A 15,729-nucleotide genomic window follows, 5' to 3' on the forward strand; every position below is an offset into this window, starting at 1 on the left:
GTTCTATATTTCACATTAAACGCTAAAGGGTTAAAGAAAAATAAAACAAAAGTTTTTATCCCATTTTTAATTTATATTTCATATATTTTTCAATATTTCTTCATCTTCACTACAGTATTTCATACAAAAATATTTTAAAATTGTTTATTCGTAATATATGCACTCTGCTGACTAAAAGTTTTCTTATATTTTATATTTAATTTTGGATTCAACTTTTATTTACTTTTAGAATAATTAAATTTAGGGGATTTTTTTTTCAATTCTGGGGAACTAAACTTGCCTAGCTTAAGCTAAAAAATCTTTATTTTGTGAATTAAATAAAATATTTGGAGGGAATAATACAAGAAAAAAGCTAAAAAATATTGCTCATTGTGAGTATAAATCAAGGATTCTCTACTCTAACTTTATTCATCCCTATGATTATACAATAAAAAACACCCTTTTTTTAAATTTTTATAAATTGAAAAATTTAAAACATACAAAAGACGGACACACGATATTTAAACTCACTAAATCCTTCATCAAACTTATTATAAAAATTCTTAAATCTTAAGTCTTTTTTCGGCTCTAAAGGGAAGGAATATTCTTTAAGCAAACTCTACAAAAATCTTTTCAAAAATCTTTTCTTTTAAAAAATACTTTTGGAACAATGCGGAAGGATTTTTTAAATTCTTATTAAAGAAATCGTGGCAAAATTTCAGAGGCAAAAAACTTTAAGAAAAAAAATGGAATGGAATCAGATTTTTTTTCTAGAAAAAAAGCTAGATTTTCTTGTGGAAAAGCCGGGAAAAGGGGGGAGTAAAAACCACTCACATGAAGGTAGCTGCAATCTCAGGCTGTGGCACACTCTGGACGGGACCTAGGCGTGTGGAACAGGTAGCCAAGTGCCGTGAAACAGCCGTTTTATTCTTGAACCCAACATTGCAAACAGGGCAAGCCAGAGGATTCCCCTCCTGACTCCCAAAGGTCAGCGGTCCGTGAACTTTGACATGTTTGGCGCAGTTGCTGGCATCGGAAAAGGGTTTCCCGCAGACATGGCACTTGTGCGGCTTGAATCCCATATGCCGGAAGCTGTGGGACTTGTATTCGTCCTTCCGGCTGAATTTGCGATGGCAAATGTCGCATTCGTAGCCCTTGAAGTTGGGATCTGACAGCCTATGGCGTGCCATGTGACGCTTCAGGTCGTACGAACGGTCAAAAGCACGCTGGCAAACACTGCAGACATGTGGCTTTGGGATTGGCTCCACATGCTGCCTGTGACGTCTTGTGTGCTTGTACAGATCCCCCGAGGATGCAAAGCTGAAGCTGCATCCGGGATGATTGCACTTGAACGGCTTAACGCCCGTATGAGTTCTGTGCAATGTGAAATTGCCCATAAATTAGTTATTAAAAAATTAATCTATTAATTAATATGAAATTTTAACGATTTTGAAGCTCTCGCGATCTCATGAAACATATAAGAAACATTGAAACATTCAGCTTTGTGTCAAAAGTAATTAATTAAAGCAACACCTAGAAGCATGAAAAAATTATTCTCGCGTCCTATAAGTGCTACAGCTTCTGTAAGATATAACCGATAACACTTTCAAATTAAAGCAATTAAAAAAAATTGCTTTAATAATTAATTAATATTAATTAATATAAATAAACGGCCTAAACGTTATATTCTTTTACGTTTACATTAGATTAATTATTTGACATAGTAAAAAACATAAACTTTGAAACAAAGTCTGTATGTTTCAATGTTTCTTATATGTTTCATGCGAACGCAAGGACTTAAAACTGTAAAATTTTATTGGATTTTTATTGAATAGCTTCATTTAAGGATTTATTTAGAATCACAATCAAAACGGTTGGATTTTCATGTCTGTTTGGAAAATTTCTGATCAATTCATTAAAATTTTCACAAAGTTTTACCTTAAAATAATGTACCTAGAAGATTTAATTAGAAAGTCTCTTAGTTTAATTAGAAACTGAGAGATCAATTAATTCTTAATGAGTTAAATTAATTTGAAAACAAGAAAAAATTAAAACCCTAATTTTTCTATTTTCTAAAATATTTTAAGGGAATTTTCTTGTATCTTTTATCTTAATTTTTAAGTCGTTTTATCTATTGATTCTTTCTTCTCAATTTTAAACAATTTAATTTATTTATACGTGCAATTTTGTTTAATTTTTTCGTGTTTCAATCATATTTTCCACAATGAAACATTATCGCGAATATTTCACAGTTTTTTTTTGAATTGTAAAAATTTCATAGAAGATTTATTTATAAACCAAAGCTTATGAAATTTTACGCAAGAAGTTCTGAAACTTTTTTCTAACTAAATTATTTAATTTTATCAAAAGATAAACTTTTTTTTTTATTTATTTGGAGAGAATAAGCTTAGGCTCGCCGGCAGCGTCGTAGATAAAGAAAATTCTACATAGAGAAACACATTTTCATGCATTTTAAGTCTACTTCTGGATATTCTAAACACTTTTTCATTCATTTTCCTATTTTCTAAAATTTGAATAATTTTTTTCTTGTATTTTTCGAATTTCTTAATGTTGATTTTTCACGATTTAATCGCAAAACGTGAAATTTTGCTACATTTTACGTCTTTCAATTGCGTTTTTCCCGTTGAAACATCAGCGCGAATGTTTCATGCATTTTTTTAAATGTAACAAATGAATAGAAGATTGAATTCTCAACCAAAGTTTTTGAAATTTTACACAAAAACTTCTGAAACTTTTATTTCTTTTATGCATTTAAAGTCAAAAATTAATATTCTCGTTTAAATTAAAATCTTGAATTTTTTTTTATAGGATTTCTTCTTGCAGTTTATGAATTTATAAGGAATTTTATTCCACGATTTAGTCGAAAAATGTGTAATTTTGCTACATTTTTTATCAGTCACATTTTTCCCAATGAAATATCGGCGCAAATGCTTCATAAATATAATAGAAATAAAGATTTAATTCTCAACCAAAGTTTTTGAAATTTTACGCAAGAACTTATGAAACTATTTTTTTTAATGATTCATTTTTTATTATTATTTTTAAATGGAATTATTAAATTTTCTCAAATGAAAAACTTTTATTTCTTTTTATGAACTCAAAGGTTTAAATTAAAATCTTCTTTCACTTTTTTCTAAATAATTTCTAAATCAAATAAAATGTGAAATTTTGATACATTTTGCGTGTTTCAATCTCGTTTTTCCCGTTGAAACATCAACGCGAATGTTTCATGGATTTAATTTATATTCCTCTTCTTCTTCTTCTCTTATCTTTCTTTTATTTTTAACGAATTAAAGATTTTAAGAGAAATCCTTACGATTATAAAAAAAGATTTTCTTTTTCTTATCATTTATTTAATTAAAATTTTAAATTAATTTTTAATAATTTTCTGACCTCGTAAACTGTGTCGATTTTGTCATTAAAAACATCATAAAGTAACATAACTTCTGCTGATAAGACAAGAAGATTGAATAAACTCCGCATTAATCCAGTTTAAACTTTTCCCGAAAAGCCCGAAAGAAGAAGAAAAAACTTTAAAAGAACTCACCGAACATGTCTCGTTAGATCTCCTGTCGCCGTGAAAGTTCTCCCGCAGATTGCACAAGATTTGGATTTTTCCTTCGTGTGGACTCTCATCATGTGGGGCCCCAGGGAGTACCGGCGTGAGAAGACAGCCCCACAGATTGTGCAGGAGAACCTCTTTCCATCCCCATCGCTGTCCTTTTTCTCCACATTTGCCTCCATTAGGGGGAGCATTGCTGTATTCCCGGACATTTGAGCAACGAGCGGAATGTCCGGAAGCTTGAGTTTCTTCATCAGGGGCTTCCTTTCCACCTCTTCGGGGGAACTTTTGAGTCCTACAAATTCCGGAGAGCATTTTGTGTACCTCCTCGGGGGATCTGGTGTGTCCGGAAGGATTTCCTCCGTTTCCCTCTCATCCTCTTCCTGCTCTTCATCATCAATGACATCCACAAGGTACGGGGTGTCATCGTCATCATCCTCAGCTGCTGCCACAAAGCGTGACATGTCAGTCTCATCAAATTCCAAATTCAAATCAATCTCTTCACTCTTCAGGGGATCCTTTGCGGCGGATAATTCGTTGCATTTGACATCATCCGAATTGGAGGAATTACTCTCATCTGCTGCTTCCGGAAGTCTCTTCCCAACTGCATAAGTTCTCAGAGATTTTCTCCCTTTGGGGCTTTTATTCGGGCGCTTCTTTATCTTCAGCGTGAGTGTCTTCATTGCTGAAATCTCATATTCCTCCTTGACAATTCCTGCTTTTGAATCCTTCGCCTCAATGGAGATTTTTGTATTCTCCGGACGTTCCTCGTCCATTTGATGAGCCTTTACCAGGTGACGCTTGAACCAGCAATCCATCTTGAAGGTCATCTCACACTGAGGGCACTCGAATTTCTTCTCCCTCCTTTCAGATTCTTCCGCTTCAGCTGAAGTCTTTCGTGGCTTTCTCTGACGCTTCCTTGTCAGAGCTGTGGGTCCATGAAAGAGCTGCCGATGCGAAATGAGACTGGATTCACGGGTGAATGTTGTACTGCACTCCTCACACGCGTACAGAGTCACAACGGACTTTCCAGGCTCAACAATTTCAAACTTTGTCCTCTTCCCAACTTTCTTCCTTTTCACCTCACACACTTCCTTATTGTCCTCACCCCTGAGGGATTCACTCACTTCATCCACACAGTTCTCAATACCACTATCACTTGCATTCGTTGAATCCAATTCCAGCTTCACACTGCCTCCTGGGCTACCACCCTTTGTCGACACGGCCTGAGCGCGAGATTTGCTTCCACGCGTCACGTTTTCGGGGAAAATTTCCACTGGCCCAACATACAGCGTTTGCACTTCATCGTCAATCTGAATGGTGATCTCACTGAGACTTGCCTCCTCATCCGGAAGCTCCAGAATGCAATTTATACTCTGCGGTTGTTGTTGTTGTAGGGCAGTCTCCGCTATCTCATGTTTTCGCGTCATTGCACTCACGTCCATGCTTTAGTTCCATCCGCCAGATCATCACACACACACTTTCCACTGAATTTCAATCAAATATCACGCCCTGAGAGGGAGGAAAAGCCCGAAATTTGCAAAAATTTAAAAGATTTTCCTGCAAAAGCGTCCGGAAGCAACAGGTTTCCTGTCAAATTGCAAACTGTCAAAATCTTTGTTGTTTTTTTTGTTGTTGTGTTTATTCCGCAAGGCGGCGCCACGATGAGGTAAAAATTCAACCAGCTGATTTTTTTGTTTTACAATTTTCACAGTTTTCCCGAGTTTTCTTGTGTGTTTTCGCGATTTAGTTACTTTTTCCGAAGTATCAAGCAACATAGAATAAAGAAAGAACTAAAAAGTCACGAAAATTGCCGAAAAAACTACACACAGAAAAAAAATGACAAGAAGTGGCAGTCAAATCGTCAATTTTTGCGAGTGGGCCACTCGCATAGACAAAATACGAATATTTCACTCGCACTCATTCGCACTATTTCTCGAAAATTTTCACATTTATTGGACCGAAATTGAACATTGAATTCTATAAATACTGATTTGCTCAATCACTTACACCAATTTAAAAGCAATATTTCTTCCATAAATAGCATTATTTGCCCAAAATAGATAAATAAAAATACAATATTAATTGGTAAAATTGACGAGAAGAAAGCAAATGTTATAGCAGAAAAAACATTTAAAAGGTTTCTTTCACAAACACTAGCGCCGCGCGGAAATTGGGCGGAATTACCAATTTTACACATGATTTTTATTTTGTTAATTTTTCATCTGGAAAAACTATTAAAACACCAAAAATCATTATCTGATCTCATGTAAAGGTCCACAAAAATAAAATTTCTTCTCGAAAACATAAATTTTCGCATATTTTTTAAAGAATGTCACAACCATAGAAAAAATAATTTCTGCAACAGAATTTCATGACGATATGTCGTAGGATAATCCATACTTTTTCTTTTTTCGTCATTAAATAATTTCATAATGACTTTCAAAGTTTGAATTATTTTTTATAATTAAAAAAAAACAAAAGTTAATTAATAGACCCTTAAATAAGGCTGTGTTACAAAATCTTACGTCGCAGGGTTACTTTAAGATAACTTGAACTACTTTAGAAAGGATATTTAAAAAATATCGTCAAAAACTAATTTAACTTGATAATGTTTCATAAGACATTAATTTAACTTTATAAAATAAAATTTAAGTCAATTGGACGAACAATCCTAAACCGAAATGTCCGATCATAAATATTAAAGCTTATTATAAGCTTAATGGTAAAATATGAAAGTATATTAATATGGTTACGTTGATCAATTTTAGATAAAAATTTTTAAGCAATTCAAAAATGGCCGCCATTTTATCCGAACTTTTTTCCAACAAATAAATGTAATGTAAAATAGCTCGTGTTATTTTAAAGTAGCACTTTGCGACATAAGATTTCGTAAAACAGCTTAATTTAATTTTCTATAAATAATTTTTGGGTTTTTTTTCTGTAATTATAAAAAAAAATATTTGCAAAATTTTGTAAATGATTGGATATATTAAGAATTTATTCAATGACGAAAAGAGAAAAAGGTATGGATTATCCTATGACATGTCGTCACGAAATCTTTTTGCAGAAGTTAATCTTTCAATGGTGTAACATCTTTTATAAAATGACCCAAAATCATATGTGTATGATGAAAATGCTTTTTTGTTGCAGGAAAACCAGAAAAAAAACGTGTAAAAACGTTTTCTGGACTGAATATCTCATATACCACGTCTCTAGAAAATCGTGTCAGTGTTCTTTAGATGAGGCATTGCGGTAACGGGCAAATTGAAAATAAACAAGGAGCTTGTCAAAAAAAACCTGTCAAATGTTAGTGAGAAAGAAACTATCTACCATAGACTCGTAATAGTAATGTGCGAGTCTACCTGAGGCTCGCACATTGAAACTGCGAACCATTTCACTCGCATTCACAAAATGCGAAAAATTTTTCTGTGTGTAATTCTTGATCTTCAAACTAATGGAAATCATCAGACATCTCCTACGAACTTCCATCCCCTACATCCCAACAATAACAAATCCAACTTGTTATAGGGTTGAACTTCCTCTGAATCCCAAAAATTCTTTTCTCACCAAAATTGCCCGTTTTAAGTGACTTCCGGTGTGATTCCCAAGGAGCACCTTTGTCAGATGGAGCCTTGTGCAATGGAGGATCCCTTTTTTGGATCCTGTCGCGTGTGTTTGAGCAAAAATGCATCCCTTTCGACAATCTTCGAAGTGCTGGAAGTTCAAAAGATCGGTGAGATGACTCTGTCGGACATGATCCTCCTGCTGTGTGGCCTGAAAATTGATGCAGAAGACGGGATGCCGGGAACAATTTGCGAAGGATGCAGACTTAACCTCCTGGCTGCCTTTGAATTCCGTCTCCTGTGTCTGAAGTCTGATGAGGACATGCGGACGTTTGTGTACAAGAAGGAAGCTGAAGAGGTAATGCAGGAAGTTCAGGAGGTTCCGGAAGGGGTGGAGATTGAGGTAAAGGGGGAGGAGGAAGTGAAGATTGTGGAGGAAGCTGCGAATGCCGTAGTGGGGGAAGAAGAGACACCTGTGGAGGAATATCAGGAGCTGAAGAATGAGGTGAAGGATGAGGATGACAGTTGCGATGTTGGAGATGACGATGGTGGAGATGGGAAGCCAAATAGCCCACCAGGACTCGTTCCAATTGATCCGGGGAAGAAGAAAAGGAAGAATGCAAAGCGGGAGCACATCTGTCAGGTCTGTGGGAAGGTATTTGACAAAGCCTATCGGCTCCTGCGTCATGTGAACATCCACAATGCCAAAGGGAAGCCCTTTGAGTGCGCCCAGTGCAAACAGAGATTCGCCTCTGAGAGTAATTTGCTGCGCCACCAGATTGTCCATTCGAATCTCATCAGTGAGACCACAACGGTGGTCAATGAGAAGCCCAAGAGCTTCCAGTGCTTCCAATGCGACCGGGTGTTCATGAAGCAGGAATCCCTGGCGTCGCACATGAAGACGCACAAGGAGACAATGCAGCAGATTGAATTCAAGTGCGAGTACTGCGAGAAAACCTTCACGAAGATGAACTTCCTGACGCGCCACATAAAATCCCACGAGGAATGCAAATCCCACAAATGCAACATCTGCGGGAAGACGTTTGCCCTCGGGGGGCTCCTCATTGACCACATAAACCGCCACAAGGGGCTCAAGCCGCATGTCTGTGAGATTTGCAACAAGAGTAAGCTTTTCCGGAAACTTTTTTTGGGTTTTCCGGAAGTTCTTTTCAATGCTTTTTTCTTGTTTTCCTTTCAGGATTCCAGCAATCGTGCACGCTGAAGGATCACATGAGGATCCACAGTGGGGATACTCCGTACTTGTGCTCCGAATGCGGGAAGGCCTTCAACAATGGCAGCAATCTCCGGCAGCATCTCATCCGGCACTCAGGGGTGAAGCCTTTTGCCTGTACGCAGTGCCCCAGTCGCTTCAGCTGCAAAGGTGGCCTCAAATCTCACCTCACCACGCATTCGGGACTCAAGCCCTACGTCTGTGACAGCTGTGGGCACTCCTTCACCAAACCCTACTCCCTGGTCAAGCACAAACGCATCCACACCGGAGAACGGCCCTACAGCTGTGAAGTCTGTGAGATGAAGTAAGAATCTCTGGCAGAATAAGCAAAAGAAACCCGCTAATACGTCTTTCCTGTACAGATTCAACTCCTCTGACCACGTCCGGAGGCACATGAGGACGCACACGGGAGAGAAACCGTACAAATGCAAATTCTGCGATCGCGCCTTTGCCCAGAGCAATGATCTCGTGAAGCACATCCGTTCGCACGTGGGCGAGAAGACGTACCAGTGTAACCAATGTTCCACAGCATTTAGGCTCTACAGTGAGCTTCGTGTTCACATCCGGGAGCACTTTGCACACGGAGAAATCCCTTCGGATGCCCTCGTGCAGAAATCCACAAAAGGTGTCAATGCAATACCCGATGAGAATGGTCAGGTACCCGTAACGGTGCGCATTAATGATGCCCAAACGTTCCTCGTGGCCCCAGAGCAGGAGAAGCTGAAGGAAGTTCCGGAGAAGATCACCCCCATCATCCATTTAAAGCCAACAACAGCGCACTTTATCCCCGTTACAGCTCTCCCTCCACTCACGCTCAAGGACCCAAATGACGTGCATTCTCAGAGATTCTTCCCCACCACGGCCAAGGTTGTTCATGTGAATCTCCTCACAGAACCCAAGAATTGACAAAAATCATCACTTCCGGAATCACCAATCCCATCAAATAGTTTATAAGAAAGTGTTGTAATAAGTTTTTGAAGATTATTTGTAAGATATATTTTACGTAAAGAACGATAATTTGCCATAAAATTCATGGTTTTTCATCATTTTGGTCATTTCCGTTTCAAATATCTTTCCGGGAAGAAGATCCGAAGAAAACCTAACCTCACAAAATGATCAATTAACATAACCTAGAAGAAACAATAACAAAACAATAGTGACGACGGATTCGCAGTATTGTACATTTTCCAGGGAAAATCATGGAAAAAGCAGAAAGTACCATTCCTAATCCACGGAGAAAGATCCTCCAGATGGCCATCTCGAGTATTCTGGCTGAAACAGGCTTTGATTCAGCCGACAAGGAGTGTTTGGAGACAATCTCAGAAATGTGTCAGAGCTGTAAGTTTCTCTTGAGAGAATTCCTCAATTTCTCTTATTAGAACCTCTCTAATTCCTCTCATTTCCACCCCAACAGTACTCTCAGAGATTGGCCAATCTTCCCGGAATTACTGTGAATTGTCTGGGAGGACAATTCCCGTGATTGGAGACGTTGTAATTGCCCTGATTAACATGGGAATCTCCATTCAGGGTCTTGAGGCATTTGCAAAGCGCGAGGGAAGGTACGTAGTTCCAACGCCACAGCAGGTTTCAACACAGAAGCAACTGAATCTCCTCCAGGCGGGAACAAAGAATCCCCATCCGTCGCACATTCCCAACCATTTGCCCGCCTTGCCGGATCCACACGCCTACATCCGGACGCCGACGCACAAGCAGCCAGTGACGGAGTATGAGGCTATCCGGGAGAAGGCAGCCACACAGAAGAAGGACATTGAGAAGGCCCTGACAAAGTTCCTGGCCAAGACGAGTGAGACGCAGAGTTTGTTCAATGTGGAGGACAATGTCTTCCCCCTGATTGCCTGCAAACCCGCACATCCATCCTACCTCGCAGCACTCAATCCCACGGATCAGGTGTTTGATTTCGAGGAGCTGGAGTACCACTACCAGGTGGCTAATCGCACAGAAGACGTCCCGGCGTCCACAAAGGAAGAGGATGACGATGAGGAGGAAGATGGCGAAGGGAAGGAGCAGAAGGAGATTAAAACGGAAGAAGTGGAAGCAGAGCCGACGCCCAGTCAGGCTAATAATCCCAACATTGATAATCCCTACCTGAGGGCAGCTATTGTGCCCAAGAGGATTAAAATGTCTGATCCAGCGCGGGAATTTGACCCATAAAACTGCCGGAATTGATGGAGAAATAAAAAAAAGTATTTATAATGGGAATTTGCTTTTTTCCCACACTGGTCGGTCAGGAAGAATTTCCGGAGCTGGAAGGATTTAAAAGGATTCTCCAGGTGAGTGGAAAAAGACTTATTAGTTGGTGTTCCACTTCGTGGCCAACACCAAGTATTGTAATCGTCGGAAAACCTGACCTCCTCAGATCGGACTCAAACTTGGTATAAGCACGTTTGAGACATCCCACACGCCTGCCTGTCCAAACTTTGCCTTATAGCTCGAGAACGGTAATTTCATTTTTTGGCATTTTCAAAATCCAAGATGGCCGCCATCCGCCATTTTGAACTACTGTCAACCACTTCTCTTGTAGCTAGAGGTCTGAAATTTTAGTATGTTGTAGAGCTCAGTGAGACGTTTTCATCGATAATTCATACTTGAAAATCGGTCAGGCGGTTTAGCAAATATGGCGGCCTAAAGCAAAAAGTGTTTTTTCGATATAACTCGAGAACGGCTTGACCGATTTTGACCATCTTGGTATCAAATGAAAGGTTTCAAGAAGCCCTACAACTTTCTTAAACATTTCATGTTCCAAAAATGGCCGCAAGAGGCGCTAAAATCAAAAACAAAAATTGCCTAACTTTAAGGGGCTATATCTCCGAACATCTGTTATAGATTTCCTTTAAATTTTGATATGTTGTAGCCCGACTCAATATCTTTCATCAGTCCGAAAATGAAGAAAATCTATGTCGCCGTTTAGAAGATATGACCATTTGAAAAATTCTTGAATTTGAAAAGTTCTAAGAACCATATCTCTTGAACGGCTTGTCCGATTTTGCTTAACTTGGTATCAAATTAAAGGTATTGCAATTCTCTAAAACTTTTTAGAACATCAGAACCCTCTAGAACCATTCCTTCGAGACATAAAATGCCAAAAACTGTTTTGGTAGAACAAAAATCCGCCATTTTGTGTTCTGGAGATGACCTTGAAAATTATTGAAATTTATTTATTTTTTTTTTTTTTATTTTGGCGCTACGTCCCATATAGGAACAGGGCCGGCCGCCCTATATGATGTTGTTGTTCTCCTTGCGGAGAAGTAGTGGGCGGCCTTGCTAGATACTACCACGTGTGGGCCATTTTACGGATAGGAGTGTATCAATCTCCTGATCCAACCGGTCAACGTGATCTAATTGCACGTTGGCGGATGGGGCGCGTTGCCGGGTTCTGTATTCGAACCGGCGACCTTTGGATGCGCACTCAAGCGCTCTATCCACTGCATGTCAATTTATAACCTGTTTTAATACCTTTCCAAAACTAGTCAAGAAATTTCTGTAGGTCTTATAGAACCAAAGATATGACCATTTTTATCCATCAAATTGCCGAATTTTACAAAAAAATTAAAGTTGTCTACTAATTCTGCTCACAAATCGCATTACAACGCATAAACAAACTTCTACACGTTGTGGGACACCAACTCTTATAACTGGACGCGTTATGATTGACTTTTCATGTAAAATTCTTAGATTTTTTTTAAATTTCTTTGAAAACAATTTTTATGAAATAGAAAGTTTATTTTTAAAGGACTTTAAAGATTTTTTTTTTGCAAAAAAGACCAAGAAAATTAATTAATTAAACTTATCAGAAAATCCTCTACAATCTCTGATTAAATTAAACAAACCAACTTATTGAAAAACCAGTCTAAACTGGCTCAAAGCTCTCCCCCTTTTATTTACAAATAATTATTCAAATTATTTAAACATTAAAAAATTCCATTCATTATCTCTTGCAAAAAATAAAACAGAGATAATGCTCCTCTGAACTTTCTCTGCCCTCCGGAACCCCTTCAATCTGTTAAAAAAATATTATTTAATTTTATTCATGAGCATGAGTTTCATTGACCTCCCTGATTAAATAATTAGGCCTTGATTTAGGTCAGTTTTTATGGTTTTTATTTTTTATTTAAAAAAAATACATTTTTCTTGATATTTGGTGGAATTTTATGTTTCGGTGAGATTTGAATGAATGAGCGCGCTTTGTGTGAATGAGGAGGAGCTTCTCTTTATGCATGAGCAACATGGACAGCTTGAGCACGTCCGGAGGGATCAGCTGAACAGCCCCAGTCTGTTCGTGGTACCCATTTCATGACTGTTGTGTCGAAAGTTTCGGCGGGAAAGAATTCCTTGAAGACTTGTCTGTAGTAGAGAGCCTCCTTTGTGGTTGGTGTGTTGATGGGAAAAGCCTCCTGGGCATGCTGAAGATCCTCCTCATCGACGTGGGCAGCTGCGAAGGATTTAATTGTGTCGATCCACTGATACCCAACCCCGTCGGAGAATTGTTCCTTTTGCCGCCAGAGAACTTCCGGAGGCAGGTAGTTGTCCCGGAAAGCAGCCCGTAGGATGTATTTCTCAATTTTGGGATTCTCCACACGTTTCGCCGTTCCTTCACTCTCGAGGATTTCCGGGGAGATTGCCTGATCCGTAGCAGCTGGCATTCGATCTTCAGGCCGAATGTTCATGGCATAGTTGACGAATTCCGTGTCCAGGAAGGGCACACGCAGCTCTAAGCCCCATGCCATTGTGGATTTATTAGCTCTGAGGCAGTCAGCGAGATGGAGGCATCGCACACGTGTGACTGTCTCCTCGTGGAAATCCCGCGGGTTTGGGGCACAGTGGAAGTAGAGGTAGCCCCCAAAGATCTCATCAGCTCCCTCGCCAGAGAGCACCATTTTGAGCCCTTCGCTCTTGATGAAACGCGAAAGGAGGTACATTGGGATACTGGCGCGGATTGTGGTGACATCGTAGGATTCCAGGTGACGAATAATGTCCGGAATGCAGTCCAATCCCTCCTCAATTGTGAAGTAAACCTCCGTGTGATCACTCCCAATGTAATCAGCCACCATTCGGCTGTACTTGAAGTCCGGAGCTCCACGGAGCCCAACGCTGTAGGTCTTGAGGCGGAAGTTTGGGTCCCGTTCACGCATAATCTTCGTTGCAATTGAGGCAATGAGACTGGAATCTACTCCACCGGAGAGAAGCGCCCCAAATGGGACATCGCACTGCAGATGCGATCTCACGGCATTCTCCAATTTCTTCCGGAGGAGCATCAAGTTGGATTGATGCGTTGGGATCGTGCTGATCCACTTTGGGTTGTAGAATTGTTCGAAAGTTAAGTGATCGGGGGTGCCCCAACAGAGAGTCCCCGGTGGGAAAGCCTTAACATCGCAACATACTCCCACCAAGCATTTCATCTCACTCGAAATCCAAATGTTTCCATCGTTGTCCTCACCAATGTAGAGAGGAATGATCCCGATGGGATCACGAGCAATCAGCAAAGTCTTCTTGGTGCGATCGTACAGCACAAAGGTGAACATTCCCGTGATTTGGTGCACAAGATCCCTACCAAACTCCTCATAGAGCCCAATGATCACGTCTGAATCACTCCTGGGTGTGTAGTTGATGCCACGTCGCTGCGAGATGTCTGCAGCAATTTCCAGATAGTTGTAGATCTCACCATTTGCCGCGAGGATCACCTCCCCGGATGCAGATTGCATCGGTTGGGCACCAGTACGGATTCCCAGCAGGGCAAGACGTTCCTGGACAATTGCTACTCCATGCTCAGGAACAAGCACAACTCCCGTGTGATCAGGACCACGATGTCGTTGGCATCCTGATTGACGATACACAAACTCCCGGAGGGATTCCTTTCGCCCAGATGCACTCCTGGCCACCGTCAGGGCTCCCGAAGATCTCGAGAAAACAGCAAAAATTCCACACATTTTCACACAAAAAAAAATTATTTCTTCAGGTAAGTGATTTCTTGGGAACTTCTTCTGCTGCGCGTCCACCGCTGTAGTTTTCTGATGCAACACTGAAGCTCATTGCCGGGAGACTTGTGTGTTTTATATGCTCACAGTCACTCTCTCTCTCCCTCTGCCCACAATTTCGGTGGCTAATGACTTCGCGGAGTGCGTTGCAGGCAGCACAAGCATTGTGTGGTTGATAAGAAAATTGACTGAATGCACCGAAGATGTGCGCCGCTCTCTTAGAACTTCCACTCCTGCGCAGCATTCAGACGATGCTGGTGAGCATGAGAAAGTATCTGATGTAATCGTGAACGAGATTTCAAACGATAAACTCGCACCTAAATTCTCTTCTTTTATACTCTCTTCCTTCTCTCTGTTTTTTTTCATCTTTCTTTCAATGCTTCGCTCTTCTTCACTGCTGTGCTCACTTTATTTATGTATTTTATTATTATGTACATCAAGTCCAAGTGCACGGTTAATTTATTTATTCGATTTATTCTTCACTTCTCCGCATTTTTTTGGGGGAATTTTGTTTATTTATTATATCTTTATTTTATCATATTCTTCCTCTTTGAATTTATTTTTAAATAAATACTCCAAAAAGTGATGTAATCGCAAGAATTTAACCCTTCACGAGGTCAGAAAACTTTACATTTTATTAATTTATCGCACAATGGTGCATCAAAGCGTAAAAAGGGAATTCCAATAAATTATTTCTTTTACGTTATGTAATCAAAGGTATTTAAGACAATTTACCCGAGTGAAGAATATTTATTTTTGCACTAAATTAATCAAGAAAAAAAAATTTAAATCAATGAAAAAATGTTAAAATTTATTAACCAATTATTAAGAATTCTTTAGAGATTATTTTCTATTTAAAAAAATAGGGAAGAGCAGAGTTGAGTGAGTCTCTTTAGGGAAGAAAGGCATAGCCAGGGGGAGTATTTGAGTGTCAAAAAATATTCCTAAAAGTTGAGGAAATTCAGGCTTTTCACGGTGAAATTAAGGGCCATATTCAGCGCAAAAAAATCTTTTTTTTATGATAAAATATCATTTAGGTATTCAACATAAAAGATAAAAGAATTTTGGTATTCACCATAAAAAAAACTATTCTCCAATCTTTTATAAAGTCTCCAAAAATAAAAAAAATAAAATAAAATTGGTATTCAGGGTAAAAGTTTTTATCGAGTTTTTTTCTTTTATGATAAAAGTGATTTTTGGAGGTCCTTTTATGAGCGTTTTAAGGGGGGTCTCTTGGGAAGTCTGTTAGAATTTACACATTTTTAATGTTGTCATTTTCTTGGGGTTTTTCTTAAACTTGGATATCCGATGATGGTTACATTTGTAGCCTAGTTATTGAAGTGTAAGAAAATCACTTTTCGCCATTTTAGGTGCGAC

General features: G+C 39.2%; 4 protein-coding genes across 4 annotated transcripts; 2 read left to right on the forward strand and 2 right to left on the reverse strand.

The window, feature by feature from the left end:
• Positions 1-52: 52 nt before the first annotated feature.
• LOC129789096 (zinc finger protein Xfin-like) lies at positions 53-5,167 on the reverse strand. Its single transcript, XM_055825738.1, has 2 exons — positions 3,548-5,167; positions 53-1,353 (listed from the first exon to the last, which is right to left on the reverse strand). The coding sequence occupies exons 1-2, from the start codon at positions 5,005-5,007 to the stop codon at positions 810-812; spliced, it is 2,004 nt and encodes a 667-aa protein (XP_055681713.1). The 5' UTR covers positions 5,008-5,167; the 3' UTR covers positions 53-809.
• A 1,855-nt stretch (positions 5,168-7,022) lies between these two features.
• Positions 7,023-9,388, forward strand: LOC129789176 (zinc finger protein ZFP2-like). The gene is made up of 3 exons (XM_055825829.1): positions 7,023-8,252; positions 8,327-8,663; positions 8,722-9,388. Exons 1-3 carry the CDS (start codon positions 7,190-7,192, stop codon positions 9,263-9,265), a joined length of 1,944 nt encoding a protein of 647 aa, XP_055681804.1. The 5' UTR covers positions 7,023-7,189; the 3' UTR covers positions 9,266-9,388.
• Positions 9,389-9,486: 98 nt separating this feature from the next.
• On the forward strand, positions 9,487-10,579 carry LOC129790149 (transcription initiation factor TFIID subunit 8). Its single transcript, XM_055827489.1, has 2 exons — positions 9,487-9,697; positions 9,774-10,579. The coding sequence occupies exons 1-2, from the start codon at positions 9,559-9,561 to the stop codon at positions 10,529-10,531; spliced, it is 897 nt and encodes a 298-aa protein (XP_055683464.1). The 5' UTR covers positions 9,487-9,558; the 3' UTR covers positions 10,532-10,579.
• Positions 10,580-12,455: 1,876 nt separating this feature from the next.
• On the reverse strand, positions 12,456-14,624 carry LOC129789367 (probable asparagine synthetase [glutamine-hydrolyzing]). The gene has a single exon (XM_055826153.1). It carries the CDS (start codon positions 14,302-14,304, stop codon positions 12,589-12,591), a length of 1,716 nt encoding a protein of 571 aa, XP_055682128.1. The 5' UTR covers positions 14,305-14,624; the 3' UTR covers positions 12,456-12,588.
• Between the last annotated feature and the right edge of the window lie 1,105 nt (positions 14,625-15,729).

This window comes from Lutzomyia longipalpis, chromosome 1 (genome assembly GCF_024334085.1).
Source record: "Lutzomyia longipalpis isolate SR_M1_2022 chromosome 1, ASM2433408v1".
In the NCBI taxonomy this organism is placed as follows: domain Eukaryota; kingdom Metazoa; phylum Arthropoda; class Insecta; order Diptera; family Psychodidae; genus Lutzomyia; species Lutzomyia longipalpis.